The sequence below is a fragment of the Sinocyclocheilus rhinocerous genome, unplaced genomic scaffold (genome assembly GCF_001515625.1).
Source record: "Sinocyclocheilus rhinocerous isolate Xijiao unplaced genomic scaffold, SAMN03320098_v1.1 scaffold492, whole genome shotgun sequence".
Taxonomy (NCBI): Eukaryota; Metazoa; Chordata; class Actinopteri; order Cypriniformes; family Cyprinidae; genus Sinocyclocheilus; species Sinocyclocheilus rhinocerous.
In genome coordinates this window covers 178,262-202,116 of record NW_015626069.1, presented here as the reverse complement: position 1 = coordinate 202,116, position 23,855 = coordinate 178,262, and the positions used below count along the sequence as shown (strand labels likewise).

At 37.8% G+C, this 23,855-nt stretch overlaps 4 protein-coding genes across 8 annotated transcripts in view; all 4 read left to right on the top strand.

Annotated features, from left to right (window-relative positions):
• The window catches only part of LOC107710131 (antizyme inhibitor 1-like), a 9,026-nt gene extending 6,260 nt beyond the window's left edge, over nt 1–2,766 (top strand). The window contains exons 10-12 of the mRNA XM_016514863.1: nt 705–820; nt 907–1,124; nt 1,608–2,766. Of these exons, the coding sequence (XP_016370349.1) occupies nt 705–820; nt 907–1,124; nt 1,608–1,683 (410 nt within the window). The 3' untranslated portion in view covers nt 1,684–2,766. The remainder of the gene's footprint in view (nt 1–704; nt 821–906; nt 1,125–1,607) is intronic.
• A 274-nt stretch (nt 2,767–3,040) lies between these two features.
• Nucleotides 3,041–7,056, top strand: LOC107710585 (ribonucleoside-diphosphate reductase subunit M2 B-like). The gene is made up of 6 exons (XM_016515401.1): nt 3,041–3,139; nt 3,748–3,812; nt 4,785–4,917; nt 5,077–5,181; nt 5,272–5,385; nt 5,474–7,056. Exons 1-6 carry the CDS (start codon nt 3,041–3,043, stop codon nt 5,624–5,626), a joined length of 669 nt encoding a protein of 222 aa, XP_016370887.1. The 3' UTR covers nt 5,627–7,056.
• A 1,284-nt stretch (nt 7,057–8,340) lies between these two features.
• On the top strand, nt 8,341–22,906 carry LOC107710105 (protein LYRIC-like). 5 transcript variants are annotated; one of them, XM_016514817.1, is made up of 12 exons: nt 8,341–8,782; nt 9,383–9,511; nt 11,622–11,706; nt 11,861–12,025; nt 12,165–12,206; nt 13,386–13,553; nt 13,818–13,892; nt 14,012–14,089; nt 19,688–19,815; nt 19,906–20,013; nt 20,115–20,229; nt 21,249–22,906. In XM_016514817.1, the coding sequence occupies exons 1-12, from the start codon at nt 8,423–8,425 to the stop codon at nt 21,314–21,316; spliced, it is 1,521 nt and encodes a 506-aa protein (XP_016370303.1). In that variant the 5' UTR covers nt 8,341–8,422; the 3' UTR covers nt 21,317–22,906. The 5 variants fall into 5 exon arrangements, with proteins under 5 accessions (XP_016370303.1, XP_016370329.1, XP_016370336.1 ...); XM_016514850.1 differs by having other exon boundaries at nt 8,342–8,782; nt 9,386–9,511; nt 11,864–12,025; XM_016514834.1 differs by having other exon boundaries at nt 8,342–8,782; nt 9,386–9,511.
• Nucleotides 21,511–23,855, top strand: part of LOC107710576 (lysosomal-associated transmembrane protein 4B-like) — a 14,800-nt gene continuing 12,455 nt past the window's right edge. Inside the window, exon 1 of the mRNA XM_016515393.1 lies at nt 21,511–21,539. Within this exon, the coding sequence (XP_016370879.1) occupies nt 21,511–21,539 (29 nt within the window). The remainder of the gene's footprint in view (nt 21,540–23,855) is intronic.

Here is a 23,855-nt window from a genome sequence, read left to right as displayed (position 1 = left end):
GTAGGTATGTGGGGGCGTGTTAGAACGAGCCATTTTAGGTAGGCGTGGTTGACTCTTAAATTTTATAAAGAATATCTCTTTGGATTTGAGACTTTAGTCTTTGCAACTTTACAGATTTTCTTTATGCACCAAGAGCTTGTAACACTTCAAAGAGAAAGGAAAAATTGAAATGGCATCGTATGACCCCTTTAAGGTATTTTTGATGAAATCCGAGAGCTTTCTGACCCTGCATAGACAGCAACACAACTGAAACGTTTTATGGCCCAGAAAGATAGTAAGGACATTGTCGTGTGCATTCCTCTGCTTGTAAACAAGTCTCAGCGCATGCGTGTTCTATGTCAGAACGCCGGCTCCTGCGTCAGCGGCATCATCACACACATGCATCATGGCACTCTCATGAATGGCAGCGGAGACTGATCATAAAACGAGAAGAAGGTTTTTTTTTTTTTTTTCTTTCTTTCTTTTGCACACAAAAAGTATTCTCTTAGCTTCATAACAAATGAAGTGTGTAGCTGTCTATGGAGGGACAGAAAGCTGTCGGATTTCATCGAAAATATCTTAATTTGTGTTCCGAAGATGAACGAAGGTTTTACGGGTTTGGAACGACATGAGGGTGAGTAATCAATGACAGAATTTTCATTTTTGTGTGAACTAACCCTTTAAATACACATGCCTCATTTTCTCTGTCTCTTTTGCACTTTCAGATGAGCTGACCCCAAATGATGCACCAGAATTTGTATATTACATGAACGATGGTGTTTATGGATCTTTCATGGGGAAGTTGTTTGGAAATGTCATCACCACACCCTCTGTCCACAAGGTAAATAACACACATGTACCTGAACACATGAACAATATTTGCATCAGTTGCCCAAGATTTTAAGCTCATTGATTTGTGTTTTTCAGATGTCGCTCACCCTAGATGAGCCCGTGTTCTCCAGCAGCCTGTGGGGTCCATCGTGTGACCCACTGGAGCAGGTGGTGGAGCACTGCCTGCTCCCTGAGCTCGCTGTTGGGGACTGGCTCATTTTCAGCAACATGGGGTCCAGCGGTCAGGAGGGTCCGGCAACGCTCAGCGACACAGACCAACCACCTGTGTATTACACCATCTCCACAGATGACTGGTAATTAAGATCACCTTGCATTTGACCTTTTGTGCTTGTCACAGATTGACAAGGCCTTCCTTTTTTCATTTCACTCATTCCAAAGAGTGATGGTGTAATTTAAAAGGTTGTTTAATCGTTGCGTTGGTTGCGTGGTCATTTTATGTTCTGGATTCAGTCTTTTTATCAGCTCCTATTTGGAACTGATTGGTCGTAGGCCTCATTGATCTGAGCTTATGCGCCTCAGTTTTTGAGTGAACATTGCCAAAATTATCAACACGAAAGGTTGCATATACTTAGATCAATACAAAGCCTGTAAAAAGAAAACAAGTTGACAGAAAGATGGAATCCAAGATTTGGTGATAATATAGCATAATGAGAGCTTTACAAGCATTTTTTAAACGGACAGTAATTTTTGACTGGAAAAGCCAAATTAGGTAAAGGATTTTCAGCACAGCACAGGGGTTAAAGTTAATATCATGCTGTTTTTCCCTTTTCCCCCAGGTTTGAGATGCAAGAGGCTGGAATTTCTCTTGATGACACCATGAAAAACCTCTCATTGGTCCAGTATGGCTTATGAAAAGAGACAAACTCCGTCCACTAACCACTGGGCATGTGAATAGCTTGCAGAGTCAACATTCCAACAGTCATGGGTGGAAAAATTATATTTGTTTTGGTGGGGGAGAAAAAAATGACGATGTTATTGGTCAAAAACTAATTGATTGACATTGTTACCTCAGTTTCTCACAATTTACAAAAGGCTCACTTTCCTTATCACTCAAAAAGAATGACCGAAAACCCATATAAAATAACATATGCAACAAAATGGATGACTGGAGATGGCACCCAAATCTTGGGTTTCTTAATCAAACACCGTTTACATAAATGTTCAGCTAATTTAATTTTATTATGTACACATATATAGATATAGATGACCTACTGACAGTCTTGTAAATGAGTTGTCTGTACAGTACAACAAGATGCATTTGTCTCGAATCAGGATGGAGTATAGATTCTGCACAAATAGGCCATGACTCTTAGTGTGTGAACAAGGGAAAATTCTGTCCTTGTTCTCTCGTTCTAATTTTCCATGGTTTTATAGGAGTAGGGAGCTTCTCGTTGCTCCTCATGCCAAACTTATGGTTCCCTCATTACATGTGGTGCGTCATGTGACAGTATTTCCAAAGGTTGTTATATATTTCATCTCTATGGTTGAGTGTGCTGTAATTTGCAGTGTCCCTTCAGAAGATTTTGAACCTTCTGTCAGGTTATGAGTAGATATAAATTGGTCTCATGTTTCCTCTAATGGTATGTTTTATAAAACTAGAAAGACTGCCCAGTGTTATGAATCTGCTGACAACCTGCTTAGAGATTACATTTACCTCAAGTAACCTAAAATACAAGTTTCACCACAATCAGATTAAATCCTTTAAGGCACTAGTCCTCAATCTAAAATTGAACATTCAAATGGTGTATATTTCAAATTCATGTGTGTCTAGCATGGTGTCTAAGTTTGATTATAACAGCGCACTGTTTTATAAAATCACGTCCTTTAGAAATGAAATATACCTTTTGTCCACTAATGGACCATTGCCTGTTTTTGACTGTAAAATTGTGCTTGTAAAAGTAATTAAAATATTAATTTAATACATTTCTGACCAAATACGATCGAGTCGTTTTTGTGTCTCAGTGTTTTTTTTTTTATGTAGACCCTTGAAACCTTAGTACAATAGCCCCTTTGTGAATGAATAAATTCAACTACAATACCCAAAGCAACACTGACATTACATATATTTTATTTTTGTATTGAACCTGCTGACGGGTGGTTTTATATTGTAATTTCAGCTTTACGTAAGACGAGAAGCAAAGGGGTTAATTTCTATAGAGATGAAGAGTGGAGGAGGAGCTATGAGCGTGTTTGTAAGTTACACCGCTCAATGACAGACGACGATGGCAGCTTTACCACTGCTGACCAAAGACGATTAACCATGAACGCCAGTGTAAGCAACCCTCCGACGAGCATTATGGAATATCAGGTAATATTAAACTTATTCTACAGCATTTTAGTGCGATTTCGCGGCCTTCAAATAAATGTTGAATCTGCCTGCCTGGTTATGTGTGCGGCTGTGAGCTTTCATAACAAAGAGCCTCGCACATTAGGTAAAGTAACCTTAAGAGTTAAATAAAACGAAATATAGCATTGATGATATGAAACAAATCTAAAGTATTGTATAATAATAATAATGACAGTGTCAGTAAAAAGGGTGTTTATTTATTTATTTAGTCATTTATTAGACGCTTTTATCCAAAGCGACTTACAAATGAGGATATGTTATGTGTTGTGGATAGCGACAACAACATTTGGATTAGATATAAAAAGTTGTAACATTAAGGTCTGGATTAAGTGAATTAAAGACTAATTTGGATATTTATTTTCTAAGTTAAATGTAAATATAATTGAGGATTGCGGTGTTGTTGTTAAAAACCTTCCATTTAACTATCTCGTAAGCAGATTCGTCATCAGTTTGTCTCGCAGCATCTGTTCCCCTGGAGCTCTCATAATGAATGATGTAGGAAGACAATATAGTTAAAACGCCTTTAAAAACACTCATTCCTCTATTTAACAGTTATGTTTCTCTTGCAGAATGGTCACAAGGATGTTGACACAAACAGTGTTGAAGACGAACCCCTTCTCAAAGAAAACCCAAAGCGATTTGTCATTTTTCCTATTCAGTATTCTGACATCTGGAAAATGTACAAACAAGCTCAGGCTTCATTCTGGACAGTTGAGGAGGTGAATATTATTTTTTATGTATCAATTTAATATCAGGATTATCATTTTGGTTGCTCTGAAAATTAAAAAACTTGGATGTATTGTAATAGCCGTTGTACTTACAAAACAATGACAACGTGCGACCACCATATGCCAGGACACTGGTGGTATTAATCGGATAATTCACACCAAAATTCGTTAAACATTTAAAGGCCAGTTCAACGATAGCTATAACTATATAACTATAAAGCTGTAATAATTGTTCTCATTCTGTAAGAACAGCGCAGTCCACTCCACAGAGGAATGATATCGTTCAAATAGATTTGTTTTCCAGCTGATAACGATAAAAACATTCAATCAATAAAACAGACAATCAGAATCGACCAGGCAAAGGGCTTACTTGCGTATTTAAATCGGCAGAGAAAATAACTGCAGCATGTGCTTATTATAAGCACAACGTTGTGTGTGTTGGTGACGACGCTAACACGGCTATTGTTATGGTTATTAATTTTATTGCATTCTAGTTCTTGTAATGTGAGAATAGGGAAGTACACGCCACAATTACAACGAAAAACACAGAGGAACGATATCGTTGAAATGGCTTTCTGAATGATTTTTTTTCCCTGCTGATGAACCGTAAAACATTGACAGCCAATCAAAATCAAGCAGGACATGCATCAAATGCTTATGACAAACAGTTTATCTTCTATTGCTTATATAGTTATTGTTGTAGTTATCGTTCTTGTTGTAAACTGGGCCTTTGCTCACCCTCACTTTATTCCTGTTGATTAAAGTAAGAAACCCACATTTGAAATAAGCTGAGGGTGAATTTTCATTTTTAATGAACTAGTCCTATAAGAACGTTTAATTAAAATTACTATTCGTGCTTGTCACTGGTGAATGTGAAGCTGCTTATTAGTAGCATTTGCAGCAGTGGAAGGCATCTTCTTCTCTGGATCATTTGCTGCCATCTACTGGTTGAAGAAAAGAGGCCTGATGCCCGGACTCACCTACTCCAATGAACTCATCAGCAGAGATGAGGTTAAAACTTAAAGATGTTTATATCTTTATGATGTTTAGATCATGTTTTGATCAAGGTTTGTTATCTGTATCCCTGATAAAAAAATAGAGAGATAATAAGAAATCCCAGTGAAAATCTAATCAAGGCTAGTATTGATTGTGCCATCTGAAACTTCACAGGGTCTGCACTGTAATTTCGCATGTCTAATGTACAGCTATTTGGTGAAAAAACCTTCTGCTGACCGAGTGAAAGACATCATCACAAAAGCTGTGACCATTGAACAGGTTCGTACACTTTGCTGTACTCGAGTAATGCAGAATGCATGATTTCAGACATGAATGTAATTGCATTTGTATTTGCTTGTTTTTCTGTAGGAGTTTCTCACGGAAGCCTTACCTGTCAATTTGATCGGGATGAACTGCTCTCTCATGAAGCAATACATTGAGTTTGTGGCTGACCGGCTGCTAACAGACTTAGGATTGCCCAAAGTCAGTATTTTATCGGGATCGTGTTATGATTTTTGTCTGATAATCTTTATATTTATATAACAGTGCTTTTTAAATTCTGTCTCAAAAGGTTTACAAGTCAGAAAACCCCTTCGACTTCATGGAGTCCATTTCATTGGAGGGAAAAACAAATTTCTTTGAGAAGCGAGTGGCTGAATACCAGCGACTTGGAGTGATGTCAAATGTGATGGACTGTGAATTCACTCTTGATGCAGATTTCTAACGATGAACTACAAGAAATATTATTTATTAATTTTTTTGGACAGTTTCAGTAAAAACAAACAAAAAACAAACAAACAAGCCATATCATCTTCAGACCATGTCGAAAAGACATGGAAATCAAGTTGATCAGTTTCTGAATAACGTGGTAACGAATTTGTCAAAGGGCTCACCAAAGTGGACGTGTGGCTTTAGCGTATTCAGACCAGACTTGGTGTGTGTTATGACAACCATTATCTGAGGTTACATGCACAGTTTCAGCACACTGCCACCAGTGGTCAGGAGATATGAAAAATTGCTATTTTTGCTTATAACTTCTTACTGGTTTGGCCAAAAATCACAAGACTCTGGTCTCTTAAATTTGGAGCAGCATGCCAAGTCGAGTGGTATCCAGTTTTCCCATGTCGACCATTTTGGGCATTGACCACTTTGTATTTTGACAAAAAAAAAGCTATTTTTTACGAATGCATTGGTGTATTGTTCTGAAACTTGGTATGTGTCTTCGGCACAAACTCTAAATATTTTATGCCAGCGCCACCTTGTGGTCAAAACTTAATGAAATAAAATAAAATAAAAAAAACGCTAATAACTTTTGATTAATTTAGCCTCTGGTCATAAGACTGGTCTTGTTAGATTCCTTGGATTATGCTGAGAGTATCGATACCAATTATGCCATAATCAGCTGAACTTCCTGTCCACCATTTTGATTTACGTTGAAAACCTACTTTTTCAAACTCCGCCTAGACCATTGTTCCAATTTTCACCAAATTCGACCCAAATCATCTTTAGACCATGCTGTCAAAAGATTATGGATTTCGTGTTGATAGGCATAACAGTTTTCATTTACTGCATTAACAAATTTGATGGCATAATGCCAAACTGCATCTGAGGCTGTATCTCTTCATAGCTTGGACATACTGACACCAAACTTTGTGTGTCTGTCAAGATCACCAGTCACCATGCCTGTCACCACTGCGCACTACATCTCCCACAATCCTCCCTGGTTACCACCTGCACTCACTTCACAATCACAACACCTGTTTGCCATCACTCTCATAACAGTCTCATACATAAGCTAGCACCACGCACACAGAGATTGTCTGGTCTCGTGTTTATCTAGGACTGCTGTGTGTTTTATGACTTCAATTAGGACTGCATGGACTGTTACGCTTCCTTATCGGTGTGATCTTCCGGTCCTCCATTCATCAATTTTCCTTCCTTCTTGGATCCTTGTTTCCTCCAGATTGTCTGGTTACTACCTGTAAAGATAATAGACATTGTTATTATCCGTGCAGTGCAACAGTGATTTTAAAGGTGTGTGGTGCTACTTACCTCTCTGGACTTCATCATTCTTCATCTGCTCTGGTTGTTATATTGTATGTTCCTTCATTACTAGTAGTCACTTGCTTGTTAAATTCACTTTTACGCACCTGCGCTATCGAGTCTGTGTTCCCTGACAGTGTCATTGTCACCTCACAGTGACCACACCACATACATTTGGTAATAGCGCCACTTATTGGTCAAAATTGATAAACCATTAAATTATGTTACTAATCAGGGTTTCGGAACCGTTTAAATTTTTCGCAATTGATTAATTAGTTATACTGGATCTCAGTTATATATGTGATGCTTTGAGTTCCGTAAATAATTCTCATAAGTGTATACAGTGCTGTCCTTAGACGCGAGGCCCGGTGTGAGGTAGGGAGTGGGGTCCCCCTCGGTCCGTTCGCTGCGGGGCCTGGTGCGGCCGCACCAGTTGCACCCCCATGAGGATGGCCCCCTGAATGTATATTTCCTTCGAATATAGCCTAGTCTACTCTTGACAGTTTTTTTTCTGAACTGAATCAGCGTAGTCCTGCATGAATGACTCTAGAATTTTTTTTTTTTTTTTTTTTTGTGAATCAAAAACATTTATGATGAATCGATCGGAAAAAAAACAGAAATGTTATTCTGTAGCTATGGCTAGTGAGACTTAAATCAGAGTCGTTGCTGATTTTATGACAAACCCAGACATAATAAAAGGATTAGTTACTAGCCTAAATGTTTTTGTTTAGTGATTTTATTTAAAATGCAGTCAGAACCAATTACTGAAGCAATTTCTGGTGGATTAAAACTGAATTAATTTGGCAATAGACTAAGGTTATTTAAATGCAATAAGAATTTAATTTATTTTTTGAAAATATTTCTTACTCAAAAGAAGCCTATCAGTAGTGGAACTGTGAAAGAATTAATTGATGTTTTTTTTCACAAAAAAGGGTAAACGCAAGCCCTTATAAACAAATAAAATAAACCAAAATACAATTATGAATATGACAAAAAAAAATGAAGTAATTAATAAATAAACGGAAACAAGCTAAGGAAAGCAAACTAATCAATAGAATCTCCAAAAGAAATCTCATATTGTTTCAAGAATCTGTCACATTTGTATTGCTATTTAAAAAAAAAAGAGAAGTCAGAAATCTGCCTCAATCAAAAAAGAAAACAAAAGTGAGACAGTAGGACGTGAGCCCGGAAGCTTTTTTATTTATAGATAAAAATGATCAAACAGACTAAAAAATTGAGGATATATCCTTAGACTTCTTTCCTCCTTTTGATGTCCAAAAATGCTGTGCCCTCCTAAGACGCACAAAAGTGTTGTCTAGGTAGTCAGATCGATATGTTTTGAGACACAGCCATCATGTAAAAGGCGAGAAATATAAAAGCCACTCCCTCCTGCCGTTCACTCCATTCACTCTCTCCCCGCTGCCAGCAGCAGCTCAACTCTCCCTCTCTGCGTGCGGTTCTTGTCCGCCTGCTTAAAATGGACCAGGACTGGCGAGCTTTGGCCACACAGCGAGCCGAATACGTGTCCGACCGTATCCGCGGGCTGCTGTCCTCCGGTCTGGACTTCCTCCGGCTCGAGCTGGGGGTTGATTTGGGGATAAAGCCGGAGCAGTATCCGTCGTGGCTGATTCTGAGCGCGGCGCTGATCGGGCTGACTGTGCTGGTGCTGCTCGCGGCCTGTGGACGGAGGAAGCGCCGAGCGGCACCCGTTTCTGTTTCTGTGAGCCCCAGCACCGCCGCTGCCGAGACCCCGGTTAAGGCCACCCTGCCACCGAAGACTGTGAAGACTGAGCCGAGCGAACCGAAAAAGAAGAACAAAAAGAAAGCAGCCGAGAAGGTAAGCGGCCTGTGATGGTGATCTCCTGCTAATGGCTGTGATTCAAAACTAAGTCAGCTGTCTTCCTACACAGCCTTTTTGGACATTTATGTAATACCCAAAAATGAGATCTAGGTAAGCAGCTTACTAGGTTTTGAGTTACATTGTCTTTCTATAAATCATATTCAACTGACTTGAGTTTGATAGAGATTTGCAAGAGTAACGTTAGCTGCTAACGTGCTAACCTGTCACAACCTCTTAAGTATCAGCTATTCATATAGAAAGCCTTTAACGTTACCTATCAAAACTATTTAATTCTATATCGCTTATCGTCAACTTTAGGATTAAAATGAACAAATCTGACGTTGTTATTTGATTACGAGTATAGTAATAATACAGACACGAGGACTACAGGAGAGCCACGTAGCACAGACTCTAGCAGACCGCTTAACTCAACACAAGTTTCGTTTTGGCTAAACGCCACCTTTTGTGAGTCTACACTTTAAAGGATCCGCCGTAGTGACAGTTTTCGTGGCCTAAGGGGAGTTTTTAAGTACTGTCAGTTGATAGAGGAAGGAAATGTGGAGTTTGTGGTTGTTGGTAACCGTCATGTTCCCGCAGCAGAAGGCCCAGGCGAATGGACAGACAGTGGCTGAACCTCAGGAGGAAATCAAAGTCATCGAGGAGAAAAAAAAGAAACCTCCTCCTGCAGCAGCGCCTGCGCCTGCACAGCCACCTGCTGATACAAAGGTGGGTCCACCTAGTACTCATGCTGGTTTCGTTGAGGAAGTGTGTTTATGTTTATATATTTATAGTAACAATAACTAGTAACTAAGGCATTTTTTGGCAGCTGTGGTGCATTTTAGTAAGAGTGGTTTGCTTTTCTGAAGAGCAGAGCAGTTTGGAGATTTTTGGAGATTTGGGATTTTTTGCTAACAACATCGAACATAAGTATGCAATGATTTGACTGGAAAAGTTATACCTCTGAGTTGAATGTGTGTCGTAATAATAACAAACACTCAACTCAGAAACATGGAAGTGGCATAAAGAAAGCAAAAGAATCATATTGCGAACAAAAAATTTTGTTTTTCAAAATTCAAATTCAATTCTGAATTCAAAATGATGAAAAATACTCATTTCTATCACTTATTTACACATGATATCACAACTGAATGTGAAGCAAACCTTTAAAGTTGAGTGACTAAAGGCCTGTTCACACCAAGAACGATAGTTGCAATGAAAACTATATTATTCTACACCAACAGATGATAACTTTGTTTATTATAAGCACATGCTGCAGTTATGTTGTCTTCTGATATATTCTGAAATAATTGCTCTTTAAACTTGGGTGAATTTGGCTGTCGACTGGCTGTTGGATGTTTTTATCATTCATCAGCTGGAAAATTGTACTGAAAGTAATATTTGTCTTAAATTCTTCACTTTTGGAATCAGTGTTGTAACTCAAACTTAATGATAAAACACTTACAAAAGCAAATGAAATGCATTTGTTTACCTACATGTCATGTGACCATCAGAGAACCGTGAACATGCAAATCTGTTGTTAAACTATTAAAAATTCATTTGGGCTTCTCATGGGTTACTTGTGTATATTTGCAAGTGAAATTAGTCAAATGGATTCAGCAGACAAAAAGTACGCCATAGACTTGCTTTCCGCTCACTGATCTCCATAATATAGATTATAAATATATTACGGTATTATTTATGGATGTTTCAGGGTGCTTTCACACTTGGTTCGTTTGCCTGGTCCGAACCCGAGTTCGATTGCTCCCTCCTCCCCCTGTCCCTGCTGGTTTGTGTTCATACTGTGTTTTTTTTGGTTTCGAGCTGCGGTACGTTTGCGTCATCAGAGTGGCAGCTATTTACCCCGTTACTAGGTAATGACTATGCAGCAGACAGCAAAATGAATGGATGCTTTCTTGTTTCATTTTTGTACTTCGGATTTTGAAAATTGATTCATTTCCAAAGCGCCAACGCAGAAATGAGATATAAATTCTCTCTGCTTCAGTGTGTCAGTCACGCTTTTCAGGAAAGTCTGTGAGTAAACGCATAAATACACAGTTTGAACAAGTCATAGGTCATTAATAGTGGTTCACTTCTGTGTTTTAGTACGATTGCGTTCACATCAGAAGCGAACTGTACCGGAGTTCGCATGAACCATACCCTAGACCACCCTTTTTAGGCGGACCCAGGTGCGCACCTGGGTTCAGAAAACAGCGCTGCATCATCCAAACGAACCGAACTCTGGTGTCAAACGAACCCAGGTGCGCACCGGAAATGCTAGTGTGAAATCCCCCTCTACATGCCCTTTCCAAAGTCGCAGCTCAGGTGTCATCTGGAATCAGTTTCCCTCTTGTAAATATGACTTTGCTTGGTCATTCAGTGCTCGGAATCCATAATTATGATATTTCTGACTCCACTTGTAGGGCACATTAAAATTACTTGGATAGACAGGCTTGGAATGTACATTTGACTCTTTTGCACAGTAGTGCTATGAAGGTTTGAATCAGCCTTGGTTCAGTCTCTAAACAGTGATTGAGGGAGGTCGGGTGTCAGTATCGGCCTGTAATTTGATAATGCAGATACGGCAAATGTAGGGTACATCCAAAGGGGAAACTATGTACTTTGTCCCAAGGCCTCAAACTTTAGGCATATTTTTTACAAGGCTGAATAAGTATGTTTAGATATCTTTCTTACTGTCTGCAGTGGCACTTTGTTCTTGTAGTAAGTGTGAGAGTAAGAAAGATACTTCGTTTGATAAGATGCGCGTTAAACATCGCATGCGATTTATCGTGCAGCCCTATCAGGAAGTTCTAAATGAGTATTTTTGGCTCCTACGTAGACCAAGAAAAACAAGAAGAAACCAAAACCAGAGGTGAAGCCAAAACAAGATGTTTCCTCCATGGATGGCAAGGAACCTGATGAAGGTATGAAACTGGGTTACCAAACGGTAGTGGCAACTTCACATTTTCAGTGTGAAGGCTGTTTATTAGTAATGAGACTCGGTGGTTGAAATGCAAAACATCAGAAATTCATATGAGCTGCTTGTACGAGATGCACTTTCAGTATGACTGTGTTTAGCAGGTGCTTGGGAAACCAAGGTCAGTAATCGAGAAAAACGTCAGCAGCGCAAAAAAGAGAAGGGCCCTGGTGACAGCTCTGGGAGCCCTGTAGGTGGAGATCGTGCCAGCCATAAGGTAGAGCAACCTGCGGTTACAGTCCCAGCTGGCACCAAAAAGAACAAAGGTATGCATTTCCTATACTGAGTACTTTCTTTGAACACATTTCTGCAAAGGCATCCCAGAAAATGTTAATTCACAAGGATTTCTTTTAAGATGTATGCTAGTGTTAGTCATTAGAGCGCTCTTCCTTTGATTTATTGTAGAGTCATCACGTGCCAAGGCCTCGAAGGGTGATGCCATTATAGGTAAAATGAAAGTTCTCATAAAATTAATATAGAATCTGTGAATGTTTCACCTTTTCTTTATGAAAGACTTGGACTTGGAAAATGAATGGACTTAAATATTTAAATACAATAGAACACTTAATTGGCAACTAAAAGTGATATTTAAAGTGAGTGACGTGACGTGTGGCCAAGTATGGTGACCCATTCTGTGTGTGCATCCAAGTGCGCACACACAGCAGTGAGTAGTGAACACACACCCGGAGCAGTGGGCAGCCATTTTTGCTGCGGCGCCCGGGGAGCAGTTGGGGTGCCAAGTTCGGTGCCTTGCTCAAGGGTCTCACCTCAGTCGTGGTATTGAAGGTGGAAGAGAGCGCTGGTCAATCACTCCCCCCCACCTACAATCCGAGACTCGAACCCGCGACCTTTGGGTTACAAGTCCGACTCTCTAACCATTAGGCCACGTCTGCCCCGTAAGTGTTATATATTTCCTACAATTTATAAATGACTTGAATTTTTATTGAGGGCGTAGATTCATGTACACTTTAGTTCAAAAGTTGTGGTACAGTAAGATTTTTTTATTTATTTATTTGAAAGAAATTACTACTTTTATTCAGTGAGGATGCGTTAAATTGATCAAAAGTGACACTACAGATTTTACAATGTTAAAAAAGATTTGTTTCAAATAAATGCAGTTCTTTCAGGTTCTTGAAGGAATACTGTAAAAAAAAAAAAAAAAAAAATCACAGTTTTGGTGAGGAATAATCACGGTTTCACGATTATTACGATTATTATGCATTTATTCATTTCACAAAATTACTAGTGTATAAAATCACATGAACGCTCTTTAGATTTTAAAAATATTAAGCAGCTGTTTTCAACAGTGATAATGAGAAATGTTTCTTGAGCAGCAAATTAGCATATCTGAATGATTTCTGAAGGATCATGGGACACTGCAGACTGGAGTAATGATGCTGACAATTCTGCTTTGCGTCACAGGAATAAATTATTTTAAAACATTATAATAGAAAATAAATGGTCATAATATTTCACAGTATTAATGTTTGTACTGTATTTTTGATCATATAAATGCAGCCTTTGTGAGCAAAAGAGACTTCTTTCAACAACATCTTACCATCCCCAAACTTTTGAAACTAATGATATGACAGAATATACTTTACAAATTTCACCCTTTTCTTTTAGTGACATCTAACTGTAATGATGTGAACCCTGTAAATGGTGGAGGATGGACAGAGGGTCCTGTAAAGTCAACCCAAACAAACGCTTTAAACAATAAGAAGTTGTCTGTTGGGAAAAAGACCCCTGGGAACAAGAACCGTGAGAACTCCACCTGGAAACAAGAACCAGAGGGTAATAAATCAGAGTTGTTTATGACCCTGCCTTGATGCGTTTATAACAATTATGGCTGCTTTTAAGGGTTTTTAGCTTTACAATAAGCTTTCAGATTATCGTGACAGATCTTGGAGTTTCTTGTTACATGTAGTAATCAGATGGTAGTTCCAGTGAAATTTGAGTTGAGTTATTTCACCTTACTTTTATGTTAAGATGTTAAGCATTTTAACAACACATTTATCACAGAGCTTTATATTTATGTGCCGTCTTATTTTTTGACAGGGCCGTGGACTGGTTTGGATGGTAGAATTAAGGCGGAACCGAAACCAGTAAACATGCTCCGACTGAACCCATCAGGTACTTATTTTTTAATTTTCATTAGGCTGTCATTCTTGCGAGGATCAAATAATTTTGTCCTTGTATGCTAATAAGCACAAGAAAAATGAAACTTTATCTTTTCCCATGTATTTTCACAGGTGGAGAGACTGGGACTAAATCTAACAGTGATAGCGGTCAATGGGACCGTGAACGCACCAGTGAATGGTCCAGCTTGAGTAAGATCAAAACCTATTTAGACTCCGTATTTGCTTGATAAACATTTTAATCCAAAATGCACTACCATTCCAACGCTCTACGCCAGGGGTTTTCAACCCCAGGGGGGCGCGAGCATCTGTTAATCCAGAGGCATAACCTCGAGTAGCCTATTTATGAATACGAGATAGCAAATCTTTAGCCATCCACTAGGGGGAAATCTGATTAGTCTCACTGCTAATCAGTCGACAGTTAGAGCAGCGTTGGCTCGAGTATCAGTCACGCTTATTGACAGTGTAAGATGATTTACGGTTAGCCGTGTCGGGAATCCAGCCACGTATTGGCATGTTGCTATCAGAAACGGGCTCAGCCATCACATTGAATCAGGTAATATATTTATTATCAGGTTATATATTTGTTTCATTATAATTACGCACACTATACCAGGGGCAGTCCTAAACCTTTTTAGACTTCAGCCCCACTATGTGTCATCTTAGCCCCCAAAACTGTCTGAACGATCGGGCCAGTGCTGCTTCCTCAAAGTTTTATCATTCTCGCGTGTTTTAAGTCTTGTCAGTTTAAACATTTAAAGTAATTTTAAGCCATATAAGTGCAAGACATCTCAATGCGCTACTGGTGCGCTGTGATGGATCGTTTCTGTGCGCACCGTGCACACAACTGAAGCGCACAAACAAAGCCGTCTCAGATCCGTGAGATCCGTGCATTTCTTATGTTAATAATGTTAATCAAAAAGAAAATAAATCATTCACTGCTCTTAAGTAACGTCCGTAGTTTTAATGGATATTTGTGTTAATGTTAAAGAAATTCGGTGTGAATACAGTAATAGGGGTGGGTGGAGGGTGCTTGGGGGGGTGCGAGTGAAATTAGACAAACTTGGGGAGGGGGCGCGTGCCCGAAAAGGTTGAAAACCCCTGCTTCTGCGCACACCTTGGCGATATAATTGCCATTGGCTAGTAAATTTCTTAGTGTAGCCGCCAGACTCGTATACTATTTTACACGCATATATATTTATATATATTAGGGATGCAACGATTATAGATTTTGTTGGTATGATTATTGTCTGAGGAATAATCACGGTTTCACAATTATTACGATTATTATGCATTTATTCATTTCACAAAATTACTAGTGTATAAAATCACATTATATTATCAACACTCTTTAGATTTTAAAGTGTTATTTATTGCTTCCTTTTTGAACCGAAACAACACAGTAACCAATAATAGGCCCACAGCACAAAATAATAATAATAATAAAGACAAACAAAAGTCCATCTCTCCTATTGGAATTAAAAAAGGGACACCTCTGCTCTGTAAACATCCATGACAGTATTTCCCTTTTGAAAATAACTAATTAAAAAGTATTTAGTGTTTTCACTTTGTACATTCTTTATTTATTTTGGACTTGAGGTAGAGAACTTGGAAACATGGTGAAAAAAAATCTTGTTGGTTTTTGACTTATGAATAAAACGGGGATAATGTTAATGAAGCATTATTAATATAAGACTAATATTAAATTTATTTATCCCACAGGGGAAACTAAATGAGGGGAATAAACTGAACTATTATTGTAATCAACTGTCATCCATACGTGTTCATTTTAATAATATTTATAATAATTCATATGATTTTACATGTGGCCTGAAAATAATGTCTATTTTGTGAGATCGGAGATCTCCCTTGACTTTTATTAATAAAACAGCTTAGATACTGAATCGTTACATTATATTTATCAGCAACAAGGGGGTTAAATCGCTGTTTAAGTAACCAAACTCACAGCTTCATTGTTTGTAGAGAGACTCGCAGGTAGACTATTTCACACACGCAACTGTCACCTCTCTCTTGATCGATCGATCTAATAATTAAAGTAGCTAAATTTTATAATTAATTAATTCAGATAAGTGTGATCTTACCGCACTATTTCATCTCTGTCTGATCTGAAGCGGGCCGTAGCCTTGCGTCAATTGGTTTTGTTTTTTAAAATTGTTCAATGCACAGCTAGCCATGTATTATCCCCAAGCGGCAACCTCCCGGTCTCTCGCTTGAAGCCAATACGGAAGTGACTAAAACTGCAATTCATCGACTGACCACTAGAGGCTGGCTCCAAAAGGGAGTCAGTCCCATAGTAAAATGCCCAACATTATATACAATATTTGGGTGCTGATCACCATTTACAGAATCATTATAGTAACATCTATATAAAATCTAGTGATCATTGGCTAGGCTATAACATATAGTAATGTAATAAAAAAAAAAAATTCTGACCGTAACAACCAGACAAAAAGTTAAACTTGAGTGGATACCGTTTTGCAACCAATTTATTTACTATGTTCGCTAACATTAAAGGATGCAAGACATACTAAGCCTATTGTTTTTACATCGAACTGAATGAAAATAGCTTCACCTATAAGAACGACTTGTGGATTGATGTGAACGCCAGCAGGAATAATGCTCAGAATGATTGTGAATTAAACATCTCCGATGACGTTCATTGCAATGTTTTTTATCGAGTTACAAGAAAAGCTAGGAAACGGATACGCTGTCATGGCATTCGACTCCTCACACGTACAGAAGTGGGCAGCCCTAGACTGAGAGCTGGCATCTGCATTATAAAAAGAAAAGAAAAAACTTTAAAGATTATTTACGATTAATTATTGTTGCCAAGTTATCTAGTCGTTGCTTGTTTACAGTGCTTTGTTATATGGAGCAGTTTGTTAGATCGTGATCTGTCTAATTTGTTTGTCTAAAGAAGTGCCGACAAATGTATGAAAGTACACAAGTCACACCGTAATTTAAAAGTGCAGACTTTAATGTACATTTAAAAACAGGCAGAATACCGTATAACTCCAGGCTGGCACAGTAATATTGACGAACGGCTAAACAAATGCAGAGCACCGTAACTTAATTTGAGCGATCTAAAACAAAGTCAAAGAGCGGTAACTGATGATACTGTGTTCTGCCTTGGTTTCTCCTGGGCTTTTCTCCAAGATACTTATACACATGATAAAGGAGGTCATATATGTCCCAAAATTATCAATAACTCATTTCGACCAAAAACGAAGTTATGTTGTTTTGTCTTTGTACGGCAGCACTGCTGTCACCATAGACGGGCGTGGTTTCAGCAACTATCAGAATCAGAATGAGCTTTATTGCCAGGTATGTTTACACATATGAGGAATTTGTTTTCGTGACAGAAGCTTCCACAGTGTAACAGAATGACAGTGACAGAACAAAAAAACGCAGATAATAAAAAATAAAAATAAATAAAAAATAGAACAAGTAAAATAAGGAATAAAAAATATACAAATCGACAATTGTATGTACAGGTATATAACAATAGACAGTTGTATGTACTAGCGCCTCAGCTTCACCCACGTCCCGCCTTTTTGCCCATTTTTCGATTATCCGGGAGTGATGCGCGGTGACGCGCTGCCAAGATGGCAGCGGTCGGCTCCGCCCACTTTAGGCTTCAAAAATGCTCTTCTGAACCCTACGAGTGACGTCACGGACACTATGTCCATGTTTTTTTTTACAGTCTATGATTATCCCTTATGCGTTCGCTCTTTACCAGCAGTTTTTACGGCAATATTTAAATGACACCCTGGTCATTCGTGGTGTACCCAAAATGCTCCCACACTATCGACTTAAAGCTTTATTTATCAAAATAAAGCTTCGCTGTTTGGTTCCTCTGTCATAATTAATCTAGTGTGTGTAGTAGCCTCAGTGTCTCTGATAAGCACAGCATTTTAAGCTGGTGCACCACTAGTGTAACTTTGTTTTCGTTTATATATATATATATATATATGATATGATTTCACCAAATCAGCTTATCTTTGTAAAATGGCACAGCTTCTTAAATCTTAGCTTCTTAATCAGTGCTTAAGCAGACTTGGTAACAATGTATGAATGCATATTTTAACTGATACAAATATAGTTTTTCATTTGTTATAGTTAACGATACAATTAGGTATTGTATAACAGTCCTTGGTTATTATATTATGATAATTAAGCACTATTTAATTATTATTCATTACGATAGAACTTTAGTGATTAGACTTGGTAACAATGTATGAATGCATATTTTAATTGAACTTATGACTGGTGGTGATGCTTAAGATATTGTTAGCCATTGGGTTTCTGTAAAAAAAAAGATAATAGTAGTAGATAATAGTAATTATTATTAAAAGATTATACTACTTCTTCTATTACTAACAATATACACCGCTCTAAGGATTGATGAGCTGCTGGGTTCATGAATGTAAATCACGTTGTCAGCGTTGCCTCGAACTGATTTACTGAAATCAAATCAGGGATGGTAATAGATGAGCGCCAGCCAATGAGAATGCCGTTTTCGTATTAGCTCCGCCCACTACAGGAGAAACCAGCATATCTTCTGCTTGTTCTTAAAAGCTGAATAATTCTAAATGAACTCTGTTATTTTGACAGGAAAAATACAACAAAGAATATGGTTTACATGTAGCGCGTCGATTCAGCGTGGTATGTAAGACTCTCTCGCTCTCTCTTTGCATGTGTGAGAAACGGCACTAGCAAAGCGACGGCGAGTCGCTAGAGTTTACGGTGCGTCAAAGACATTTTTTAGTCGCCCAGAGTAAGATTTAGTCGCATATGCGAGTGATTTACTCGCAATGTAGAGGGTTGCATTCAAAAGTTTGTGGTCTGTAAGATTTTTAAAAGTTTTTGAAAAGTCCCTTATGCTCAGCAAATCTGCATTTATTTGATTAAAGCCCAAAATATACTTCGTTTTTGTTCTGGTACACGAGCCTAGCATATGCATCCAGGCAAACGCGAAGCCTTTAAAGGTATACTCCATTTTATAGCGTGCGCGAGCACAGTCTTTGTACTCTTTTAAACTAAAGTTGCGGCTCTCTCGTAACCTCCGCACACAATTGCTTGTCAATGCAGGTGTCTGTTGTTGTTGCAGTCTCCACTATTTTGTTGTTGTTCCATCTCTTTAGTTTGTGAAACAACGTCCCGGCCAGTGTTGCCACTTTGTGGAACAACTGATTAGTGCAAAACCAAGTCAATGCGCATTTGTGTGTATAAAGTATGCGCGTTACAAAAATCGGATGGTGCGCGTACAGTACGCGCATACTATTTTGGTGACAACTTTTGCGTCATGCGCAGTTGCGCACTGTATGCGGACCCTTCACGTATGCATAAAAAACGTAATATACTTTGGCCTTAAAAATACAGTAAAAGCAGTAACACAATAGTGAAATCTTGTCACAATTTAAAATACCTGTTTTCAATTTTAATGTTTTAAAATGTAATGCATTCCTGTGATGCAAAGCTGAATTTTCAGCATCATTACTCCAGTCTTCTGTGTCACATGATCCTTCAGAAATCACTCTTAATATACTGATTGCTCAAACACAACATTATTATCAATGTTGTTCAGTTTAATATTTTTGTGGAGACTGTTTTTCAGGATTCTTTGATGAATAGAAAGTCAAAAAGGAAATCTTTTCTTTTAAATAAAAAAATCTTTTGTAACTTTTATAAAAGTCTTAACAGTCATTAAGACTTAAGATAGTATTATGAAAGACTATTAACATCACCAGTGTCCTCATATGATTTCAGATGGTCTTCCCACTGGGGACCTGAGCTCCTCAGACTGGAATGCTCCAACTGAGTTATGGGAGAATTATGAAGATCCCAAAGTAGATGCCCCTGTTTTGAAAGAGATGCCGGTTTCCAAGCCACTTGTGGTATGAAAAAAAAACCCCCCGCATTCAATTATTGTTTTATAGTTTAAATCAACAAGAATATTAGTAGAAATATTTCAATATTTGTTCCAGTTGCAGGAATCAAATGATGACAATGACAAGGCAGACCCTGCAGGAGGTGGAAAATCCAAAAGGCGAAAGAAAAAGAAGAGACCAGAGGAAGTCAGTTCAGCCGCTGAGGTAACAATTACGTTTTAATGAACTAAGTATAGACATAACTAATTAATACCATGTTTGAATTCTGCAGTTGAAACCGACCAAGTTGTACGTTCCTCTTCCAGGTGACTCAAGTAGGTTCTGCTCCTGCAGAGAAGATTGTGTCTGTCAAGCCTCATCCTCCTCATGTTCCAAAGGATGAGGGATCCAAGCAAAACATCCCTCCACAGTCTTCACAAAGTGAGTGGGTCATAGGTGATGTCTGTCTGTCTGTTCTTTATTCAAAATTTTATATTTAAAACATTAATCTCCACTTGAATTTATGAATTTAATTGCCCTCATGCCACCTCTGAGCCTCATTAAACGTCTGAAAATGTCCCTACAAGCCACTTTTGTATTCTTCTGTGCCACCTCTGTAGTACAAATTAATTTATTAATACTAATTTCATATGATTGGTAACTTATTTGTCTTGTACTACATTGTTTTAAATAGAAATTTTAAAAAGGTGGCTTGTAGGTACATTTTCAGACGTTTAATGAGGCTCAGAGGTGGCATGAGTGCAATTAAATTCATGTGGAGATTAATGTTTTAAATATACAATTTTGAATACAGAAATATGATTTAAATAACTGAAATTATATGCTAAAAATAAAACTAAATCCGACAGCAGGTGGCAGCAAGTCACTAATTTTATCACTGAATCATTCATTCAATTGATTCGTTCGAACGGCTGAATCATTCAGGAATGAAGCAAGTGACTGTCTTTATGAACTGACGGAAATCCGTCGTAGCGACGGAACTTTAATTCCTCTATCTATCTAATTGTAATTTATTAATTTTAATTTAATTGTAATTGTTTTAGTACTTCAAGTTAAACTAAATGAAAAATTAGAAATGTTGTCTTATCAACTTGCTGAAATAAAATAAGTTTAAAGGTTTTTATATTGCATTTTATTTCAGTTAACGTTTATTTTAAATAACGAAAATAATTAAGGTTGTAGTTTTAGTTAACTATAATATCCCTGGTGAGAATGATTAACAGCAATAGTATATGTGTGACCTAATTCATTTGAGTAAAAATTCTTGTATTTTGCACTTTTTTCCCATTTATTTTAATACCATTCCCCCCCCCCATTACATTTTAAATCCTAGATGTTCAGAGTTGACTCTGGGACCCTGCTGTATATAATAATAATATGATAATAATATAATTAATAACAATCATGCTGAATAAAATCCTTTGTTTTTGCTCCCGCAGAGAAATCTGATCAGAATTGGGAACCACCGAAGCAAGTTCAGAAGAAAAAGGCCAGGAGAGAAACATGAACCATGAATAACATCCAGGATAGCTTATGCAAATGTGATTATGCAATAATTTCACAGTACAGAATTTTATACTGAATAAATTTACTGTGCTTTAAAAAAAAATCAAAAATAGAAACAAAACTGGGTTGGAAGAACTCGGCACAAAAAAAAGACAAATATAGAGTAAAAGTGAGCATTCTGTTGGCTGGAACACTATGTATGTGCACTATTACGCTACACTGAGGTTTGTTGAGGAATACTTATCATCCTTGATATCAGACATGCTTTCAGTGGAGCAAAACATTCATCATGATTTTTTTTCCAACTGCTACTAAACTGATTTTGAAGTTGGAGTGTTGAATTTCATTTGGGAAATTTTAAGGATCTACTTTTGTTCTATCTATTACTGTTCCTGTGACACTTTAGTACTTTTGAATTGCACTTTGCAGTCCAGCAGTTGCAGAAGTGCCGCAGTTTCTGTTAGAAGCCACAGAGAGGCGCTGCGAGCCGGCGTCTCCTCCAGCAGTACTTCTGTGACATTAGCTTGCGCAGTAAGAGGTGAATTACTGTAATCCTGTAGATCGCTGTGGTGGAAAACCAGAGAACGGTTATATTACAGAGAATTTTTTTTAATGCTAAACCTATTTTCTTAGAGCTTTTCTTCCGTCCTTATATATATAAATATATTACCCGTATAATTGAGTATGTGGATCTTAGAGAGGAGTAATGACTCTTCCCTTTTTAATCAACTACTAGTTGAATCCAATGCTTTATTTCCTGCAAATTAAAGTAGAAAAAGCCACGCCATATGTATAGAACTATAAGGGCTTTTTTTCTATGGCAAAACTCTTTGTAATTTCACTGTGCTGAAGGTTGTAAAATACCATGTCTATTTTTTTTTTCCTTGCACAATGTGAGCATTTAATTTTTGTTTATGTTCGTTTTGACTGAGTAAGTTAGTAGGTTTATATGAATTTTGTTGGGATATTGATGATGATTAGCGCAGCTTTAATTCCATGACACTAAAACAGTATCAGTATCAGGAATCTGTTGCCGTAATCTATACTTAGTAGTGTATGCTTTCTGTTCTCTTCCTCTTTTTGAAGTCTTTTTAACAGGTTTGGCATTTAATTTAATTTCAGATTTGATTGATGTTATTGTTGCACTTGCATGAACTTAACCATTTATAGTGAAGAACAACGTCCTGATTCTCTGTGCACTCGTGCAAGTACCACTCACTGTAAATATGCTTTAATGAATGATAGATGATGATGATGATGTTGATGAATGGATGTGGGGTGGGTTTGGGAGGGGGGATTTTAAATTCATATTCATATTTGGGTTGACTTCGTGGTGTTTTGCCCATGGTCGTTTTGTAAATTTCAGTAGATCATGTGTTTCTGAGGCACTCTGGGCTAGCATCGGATGCCTGCCTTAGTTTATCATTCTAGAGGTTACTCAAACAATGTATTTCTACCAGTTTATGGATTTAAGAATGATCATGTTTACTTGTCAATGCAATATTTCTATGTTGATTTGTTAAATAAAAGAAGATCGCTCTTTGAGCTTAGAACTGTTGATTTGTTAAATAAAAGAAAATGCTGTTTGGGCTCCGAGCTTTTCTTGTTGGTTTTTTAGGAATGCTAGCAACTCTAAGCATCAAGCCACACAAAAAAATTACACTTCTGCGAATAATTCAGCCAATAGTCTTGATCAATCTTACATTGATAGAACATTCAGAATTCAAATACAACCCACAGCCTAGTCATAATATTTGCAGGTTGAATTGCAATTAGTCATTTTTTCGGTTGTTTTCATACTGACTTGTTATTGGCCTCGTTTAAATCTATCTTTATACTCCAAATACAGCACATTGTGTGTCTTTATTTATCCATCAATATTTGTGTTGACAACATTTCTAACTGCCGTTTTACACACTTCTATTGCATTGCAAGAACTAAGGAAATGCAAATTATTATTTTATTGCTTGTACCATTTTTTCCTAATCTGACATTTTTATAAAATGCACTAGAAAAATATGCTAGACAATGATTTGTTGGTTTGCTCGATTTTGCAGCATCCTGACAATAAGTGCATTGTCGCGTCACGTGTACAGAGACGACCTCTCCTGCCTTTTCTCATTTCATTTTAAATCTGTGGTACATTAATCCAGTGTTTCCCAACCGGGGTGCCGTCTGTCGAGAGCAGGGGTGCCGTGTAAAAAAATCATTTTTTAATATTTTTAAATTGCTAAAATGTTCAAAAAAGCATATATTATATAATATCCATTTCTGATGTCGCCAATAATTAGAGATGCACCGAAATTTCGGCTGCCGAGAATTAGTTCACCGCTCAGGATTCACTTTCACTTGATGTGACGCTCTGCGTATTATCCCGCTCTATGCGTGTGCGCTCCGCTCAGTCGCTCCACTCGTATACCGTTCATGCTCATCGGAACAGCAAAGTCCACTCAAAAATAGCCGACAGGAAACATCGATGCAGTACAGTATTGTTTCTGTCTGCAATAGCCCTACTGTGCTGTAACATGGTGTGGTATATG

Bases quoted from the DNA above. Each gene is read 5' to 3' on its own strand.
- LOC107710585 (XM_016515401.1), top strand. From the start codon at position 3,041: ATGACAGACGACGATGGCAGCTTTACCACTGCTGACCAAAGACGATTA. The intron at 3,813-4,784 runs GCGATTTGTCAT...GTGAATGTGAAG, and splicing joins CTTCTCAAAGAAAACCCAAA to CTGCTTATTAGTAGCATTTG. The intron at 5,182-5,271 runs GTTCGTACACTT...GTTTTTCTGTAG, and splicing joins AAGCTGTGACCATTGAACAG to GAGTTTCTCACGGAAGCCTT.
- LOC107710105 (XM_016514817.1), top strand. From the start codon at position 8,423: ATGGACCAGGACTGGCGAGCTTTGGCCACACAGCGAGCCGAATACGTG. The intron at 9,512-11,621 runs GTGGGTCCACCT...GCTCCTACGTAG, and splicing joins AGCCACCTGCTGATACAAAG to ACCAAGAAAAACAAGAAGAA. The intron at 13,893-14,011 runs GTACTTATTTTT...GTATTTTCACAG, and splicing joins GCTCCGACTGAACCCATCAG to GTGGAGAGACTGGGACTAAA.